Source organism: Brachycentrus maculatus, unplaced genomic scaffold, assembly GCF_059751285.1.
Source record: "Brachycentrus maculatus isolate JH-2025_06_01 unplaced genomic scaffold, ASM5975128v1 h1tg002453l, whole genome shotgun sequence".
Lineage (NCBI taxonomy): Eukaryota > Metazoa > Arthropoda > Insecta > Trichoptera > Brachycentridae > Brachycentrus > Brachycentrus maculatus.
In genome coordinates this window covers 5,001-12,938 of record NW_028282932.1, presented here as the reverse complement: position 1 = coordinate 12,938, position 7,938 = coordinate 5,001, and the positions used below count along the sequence as shown (strand labels likewise).

At 32.9% G+C, this 7,938-nt stretch overlaps 1 protein-coding gene across 1 annotated transcript in view; it reads right to left on the bottom strand.

The window, feature by feature from the left end:
- Positions 1-1,245: 1,245 nt before the first annotated feature.
- LOC148298166 (zonadhesin-like) overlaps positions 1,246-7,938 on the bottom strand; it is a 10,200-nt gene continuing 3,507 nt past the window's right edge. The window contains exons 4-7 of the mRNA XM_088277081.1: positions 7,002-7,190; positions 5,003-5,203; positions 3,453-3,653; positions 1,246-1,451 (exon numbers count right to left, since the gene is read on the bottom strand). Coding sequence (XP_088133207.1) covers positions 1,261-1,451; positions 3,453-3,653; positions 5,003-5,203; positions 7,002-7,190 — 782 coding nt within the window. The 3' untranslated portion in view covers positions 1,246-1,260. The remainder of the gene's footprint in view (positions 1,452-3,452; positions 3,654-5,002; positions 5,204-7,001; positions 7,191-7,938) is intronic.

Sequence of the window (7,938 nt, the reverse complement as noted above, 5' to 3'; positions counted from 1 at the left end):
GGTGGAGCATATAGAGTCCACAAACTGTCTCCAGGCTTTTCTGTCGGCTGCCAGCTCCCTTCCATCCTCCCAAGTCAGATCCGCGTCCCGAAGTTCCGACGAGAACTGCCGACGAATTGTCAGCAGTGGTCGTCCCGGGCGGCGCGAACCTGATGCCTTGTTAAAGAGGCAAGCTTGATGGCGGCTCTCGGGAGGCATGCGGAGTACATGGTCAAGCCAACTGAATCGCCTTTTCTTGACGACAGTTGTGACCAAGATTTGCTGCGTCCTATGCCTTATCTCTTCATTCCTCACAAAGTCAAACCACCAAACAAAACGTTAGTTAGTCTTCTCAATATTATTAATATTTAAAGCATTTACTTATTTTTTTTTTTACAAAAATGTTAATAATATTAGTATATAACCACTCACTGAGATTTTTATGTCTACCGGTTTCGAGACATACCCGTCTCTTCGTCAGGACAATCACTACCACAGCTTGCAAACAATACCACCCTTAACCACCAGAGCTCCATTTACATACTTAAAACTACATAAAATGTTTAACACGGGTACATCTCGAAACCGATAGACATAAAAATCTCGGTGAGTAATTATATAAGTAAGTACTAATATTATTTAAGTTTTTGAAAAAAGTAAAAAGTAAAAGTAAAAAGTAGTCAATCATTTTTTTTTAATATTTTGTATATTAAAAGCATTGTTAACATCGTGGTACGGTGATAAAACATTCTCCTTATCATTCAGCGTTCACTTTGTGTAATACCACTTTTATAAACACTTATTTGTGACTGCCGGTTTCGGAATAATCATTCCATCATCAGGTCATTACAATGAAATTATTTTGAACTTTGTACAAAATAAAATATCGAAAGAGAGAAAGAAGACAAATGAATCACAATGGGAATATTTTTAATCGTTCACTCATTCGTTCTACATGTCCAAACCATCTCAACACACCTTTCTTAATTTTATCGATAATGCTTGTCTCAGCTTTGCATTCCTTCCTTATTTCACTATTCGAACATCTATCATACATCGTTCTGTTGCACATTCTTCCGAGAGATCGCATTTTGACTGCATTCAGTCTACTTTCATCCTTCTTTTGCCAACTCCATGTTTCACTTCCATACATTAGGGTCGGAACCAGGACTCCATTGTGTACTGCCAGTTTAGCTTTCGGTAATAGGTTTTTATTTGCTATAACTGATTTCAGTGCACCATTCACTTTGTTCCCAGCATTCACTCTCCTTTCTATGTTTTTTAAATGGTAGACATAATACACTTACGGCATTCTTCTTTTAGGATGCATATTCCTTCTTCACGCACGTACCCTGACAAGCAAGAGCAAGTCCTCAGGGGACATTGGAATGTGCAGTCAGAAGCCGCAACTGTGGTACAAGTGTTGTCACAGGGTGCTGGACAGTCCACTACGGTTGTGTTGGATGGGCAACCTGAAAAGCCACAACATTCTGTAACTTCGAAAGGGTGACGATGCTGGATGACCTGTTTGAGGTGTGTGGGTGAAAATGTTAATTATCCTTACAGGTGGTGCAAGAGAAGGTCTGCCAGGAAACCTAGATTTTTTTATTTTTTATTATTTTATTCATTTAATATATTTACATTTTTATTTATATCATAATACGTTTAAATCATTTATACATATGGAGAACTTTTATATTTCGATTCGCTGTGCCTCTCCATAAAAGAGATGCTTCTGTATCAGATCTGGGAATGCGGTGGGACAGGTTTCAATGAGGCGTCTAATTGAAGGTCTGTCAGGAAGCCTAGATGCTTCTGTATCAGATCTGTGAATACGGTGGGACAGCTTTCAATATTACAGAGATGGTGGTCTCATCTTGAAATGGGAGGGAGAAAGTGGGAAATTTTCTTGTCACATCCTACAATTGTCCTTGTGGTTAAAGGAAACGATCAAGCAGTTGTGTCATATATTTCTGATATTAAAATGCGAAGGGTGCTGGGTCCTCAAGGCGTATTGAGTTATTGTACTGGGGTGATTCATTATGTCATTGTATGCTGTGGTCTAGTGTTTTAGTTTTTTAGATGGGAATTGCATTTATTATTTACCTTGATTATTATGTACAAGGTTTATAGATCATTAAGTGGATTTTTGTTTCTTCTAACTTATTTTTATTTTATTTGAATCTGTGTTGGGAAGAGCAGGGATAATCTAGTGTGGGCCAATCAGGAATTTCTCAGCATTTGCTCATTGCTGGGAGAAAACCACATAAAACTCCCCAGGAGAAGCCGGACTGTTGACTGTCGTCAGCAGATCTTCCGTTCCACTAGAAGAGGGTTCGGCGTTTTGTGTCCTAGCTTGGTTTATGGTACCAATATCCTTCACTACTTTTATCATGTATAATACCAAGACTAGAAGCAAGAACTAGGAAGGTATTAAGCTAGCTAGCTTATTTTTAGCCTAGGATTTAGCGTGTGTTCAGTAGTATACTAAAAGATTTGTGTCTTAAAATAAAGGCATTATTGATAACGTATGAGTTAAAATGGTTAAAATACTGTATGAAATAACAGGGTGGAATCATTGTAAAGAAAGTTGGTTCATAAGACGCAGTGAAATACATTTAAACATAAGTTTTACCAATATATAAGTCAACTTTTAAAAAGTAATAAAATAGAAGTTGATTAATGACCTTTGATAAAACCTTAAAAATAAAATATCTTCTTTTTCTATATACTAAGGATCTGTTTGTGCCTTTGCTTGTAGCTCTTGGGATGTTGATTCCCAGCTGTCTTTCCACCTTTTGGAGGTCTGCCTGGGGTCTGCATCCTTCGGGGATTCCTTGAAAGGCAATACGTGGAAGTCTGTCATCTGACATTCTGTTTACTTGATCATTCCAGTATCGCCTTCGTTGTCGTACCCACCTCACGATATTCTCCGTCTTACACATGCTCCGGGTGTCGGTATTTCTTACTCGGTCTCGCAAAGTGTTTCCGGTTATGGATCGGAGAGTCTTCATCTCAACTTCGAAATAAAATATAGTGCTCTAAATTGTATCAAATCTCCCTTTTCCTTGAATGTTGTGCTCAATGCTGAGAAAACTCCCGACTGTCAAATTCTTGTGAACTTGTTTGTTGAAGTGAGTACAGCTATAGTCAAATTTCAAATAATCAGAATAATTTAAGACATTTTGAATGTGTCCAAATACTTGTTCACAAATCTGGATTATTTCCAATTAAGAGTTATTTTTTACATTATTTTTGGACATCTCAACATAGATGAAGAACAAGATGGAATATCCATTAATGCAATTCCCATCTTAAAAAAAGTACCCTATGCACTAGGGGTGGGCTGTCAATTTTTTTAACAAGAGGCTCGCGGGTAAGGGTATGGAAGTCCGGGCATGCCCAGACTTCCATATTCTTTTTATCTATGTTGTTAACAAAATAATATCTACTGGCTGAAAATTTTGACTTACACTCTGATGGGAAGACGCAGGCGCCATTGATCCTTACATATCCTGGTTGACACCGGCACGTTGGTGTGCATGGAATATCCTCTACTGGCGGAGCAGGACAGCTACGTACGATTCCATCAATGTAGGAGGCACAATCTTCGTCAAACGAGCAGTAGCCAGGACATTCGATGTATTCCTCGTTTTGTCCACAGGGGTTTGGTGCTAAACATAAATATTTAATAAATAAACCCTTCACTGCATGACTGTTATTTGCATGACTGCATGGACAGTTCGTCTTCGAGAGACTAGTGTAGTTATTATATTGGCGTCCATAGCGTGTCTTTTGGCTAAATTATGAACTATATACGTGAGTTACGAATGTATTGGGTTGATGCAAAAGTTATGACCGTTTTTTATGATCCCAGGTAAAAAAAATTTTTTCATAAATTATGAATGGTGTCTTCTTTTTTATGATTCCATTGTATAAAGGATGCTTTCCCTCTACTTTCTATTCAGTTTTGGCCTAGCCAGAGTACAGTAATGACCCCTTGTATTTTTTTATAATGTCGTTCGATAAAGTGCATTTACGTCATTGTTTACTTTATGAATTCCGTTAAGACAATACCGCGAGTGTGGCAACCAAAAACATTAGTGAAGTGTATGGAGCAGATGTCATCAAAGTTCGACATCTTTTCTTTCCAATGATACTTGCATCCGAGCGATCCATTCAGTAAAGTAATTTTGTATGATTTTTTTTTTTAATTAAAAAGAAAAATACTTGTGTTTTTATTATTCACACAAATATTTCAATTTCATACTATTTCTATGAGCAGAAGCGGCTCATTATTATAAATAGGTATCAAATTGTGGTAGAGTGGGTTCGAACCGAGAAACTCTGACTTGAGAGTCCGTGACACTAACCACAAGACCACAACCCGACTACAATGATGCAAAAATGGAAAGACGAAACATTTAATTTAAACCATTTAATTTTTTATCTTTTTTAACCTAATAAACACATTGAAGAAATATAAAAATATATTTATGCATATATATATATATATATATATATATATATATATATATATATATATATATATATATATATATATATATATACATATATATATATATATATATATATATATATATATATATATATATATATATATATATATATATATATACATATATATACATATATATACATAAATATATATATATATATATATATATATATATATATATATATATATATATATATATATATATATATATATATATATATATATACACTTCCCCGTCCTTCCGCTTCTGTAGTGTAATGGTCATCACGCTCGGCTATCGTTCTGGAGGTCCCGGGTTCGATTCCCAGGGGGGGGGTCAAATAAATAAAAGTGTTTTTTTCACTCTAATATTTATTCAATATTACCCTGGACTGGTACCTGAAGTGAAGGGCTGATCACCTTTCCTTCATGTGTTAACGATCAATATAACACTGCGTGCAGTGCCCTATGTACCATTGGAGTGCGGATAACTGTCTGAAATTGAATGAATGAATATATACTTACGACATTTTTCAATCGGAATGCACTTTGCATCATTGGCCCTGGTCTCTTTTATATATCCGTTTTTGCAAGAGCAGCCATTCATGATGCAAACAGCCGGACATGGTCGAGGCTTGCCTATCAGCTCTTTATTCAGGCAGCTTAGTGGACAAGGGTCACCACAGCCCAGGCTCACTGCATTGATGTCTCCACCACACCCCGGAGCTGAAAATAGATGATCCAAGTTGATGAAATAATGCGTTATCTCGTTGTTGGCAGTGAACGTATGAACAAATATTGGGTGCAGGATGATACTGATTTATGAGAAAGAACATGAATAGAAATACTACGTAAGAAGAGGAGAATAGCCGTAATGCCTAGGGCACACGGCATAAGACATTACTGCTACAGACACGTACATATATACACACCGACACGCATACGTGAGATGATGAGATGAGATGTCACAAAATAATATGAAAAATAACTCGTATAATTGGATATATATTGGATATATATATATATATATATATATATATATATATATATATATATATATATATATATATATATATATATATATATATATATATATATATATATATATATATATATATATATATATATATACATATATGTTTATTTATTTATATATGTATATATATATTAATACATATATATATATATATATATTTATATATATATATATATATATATATATATATATATATATATATATATATATATATATATATATATATATATATATAATATATATATATATATATATATATATATATATATATATATATGTATATATATATATATATATATATATATATATATATATATATATATATATATATATATATATATATATATATATATATATATATATATATATATATATATATATAACGAAACGCTGTATATATAATATACAGCGTTGCCAATCTCAATTCAGAATTCCCCAAAAATATAGCACAATTTCTCCTAATTGTGTAAAAACAAAGTCCCGATTCCCCACATAGTTATCCCATGGAAAAAAGAAGTTTTCATATAAAATCAACAACTGATTTTTTTAAATTGTAAATATTAACGCCCTAATTGGGCTTTTACATAAAATACATAGTAATTAAGAATACATTGATACGTAATAAAGTGTATAAAAAAGGACAGCCTAACAAAACAGTTTATATATATTTAGTTACATAGTACACAAAAATAATAATTGACACACTTTAAAACACGTAAAAAAACTAAAAAAAGAACACACAAAAATATACCTACTTATTATATTCATTAATATATTTATTTTTAAATTTATTTAATTTCAAATCACCACTTTTTTTATTAAAACAATTCAACCTACTGATTTCGACAATACCTTGTCATCATCAGGGTTTATTTGAAATCAAAAACATTAAAAACATTAAAAACTCTCACCAAAAACTTCCACACACTCTATAAAAATCCAAAGCCAATTTATTTTATAAAGATATTATAAATGTGCCACAAGTATCTACCGAAAACATACAAGAAATGTTAAATTAATTTTAAATAAATGTTAATCCCCACATTTTCCCCACATAGTGCCAATACCCACAAATTCCCCAATCGAGTTGAGATTCTTCGCAGTTTCGGGAATTCCCCACAGATTGGCAACCCTGATAAATTTTTATTTTTTTATTTTTTTTTATATTTTTTTTTATATAAATACATTCAAAGATACATATTTATTTCAAATATACATTTACTATATGTATTACGGCTCCTTAGGCATGGCCTGTGTTGAGCCAAATACTAACATGTTAATACAATTTTTATATTTTATTTTAATTTTTTATTTTTTAATATTATTTGTTTTTAATTTTATTATTAGATTATATACATTACACACAGGAGATACAATAATAATTTACTGTATAAAGGTTTTACAATTAAATAAATAAAATAAAATGATGTAATAAAAAAATATATATATAACAAATGTGGAGAAAATAGTTAGGAATAAAATACGTACGGCATTGACTGACAGGGACACATTTTCCGTAGTTGTTTTTTACGTATCCTCCTGCACACATACACCCTGGTGTGCATTTTCCTGTAGGATTACACGGCGGAAGTGGTTCGAATCCGTTGATGGACTTACAGCTTTGGGGACACTCGTCGACACAATCCACATACATTTCGTCCTTTGGGCATTTGGGAGCTGCAAAAACAATAAAAAAGCTTTTCTTCTGCTTCACACATTAAGAGATTTGAAAACGCGAGGAGAAAATGTCCACCGGCCAAAATTGGTCTGTTGCCAGACATTTGGCAGACGGGAATTTATTTTTAATTTAACTTTTACTAACAACATTTTGAGTGTGTCCACCTGTTCACAAAATCTGGATTATTTCCAATTACAGGAGTTATTTTCATATTACTTTTTAACATCTCATCAAAGATGAAGAAGAATATGGAAGTCTGGGCATTTACGGGGCTGACGACCGTCATAGGCTGGTTTAAGTGGTCGTCAGCCCCGTAAATGCCCAGACTTTAATATTCTTCTTCATCTTTAATGAGATGTTAAAAAAATGTTTTTAAGTGTTTTTGCATTTTGAAGAAAAGGTAAGCTTATTTTTTTTTAATTTAGTAATTATTTTTCAGATGGAGAAAAAAACCTTCAGGTTTTACCTAATCTGTTGCACCTTCAGTTGAACCTTCTAATCTGTTGAACCTTCAGGTTTTACCTAATCTGTTGTCAGGTTTTACCTAGATCTGTTGCACGGTAAAAAAGTTCAGTAAGTGGTTTGATATTTATTTTTAATACATTGTATTATATTTTATTTATTGTTTCGGCATTAACTTTGTGGTAAGACATGTTACAATGATTAAAGAAAACACTTCGTTTTTTACCACTTGAGTTTTATTATAGACTACATGTTTCAGAAGTTAAACTTCCATCATTCAGGTCT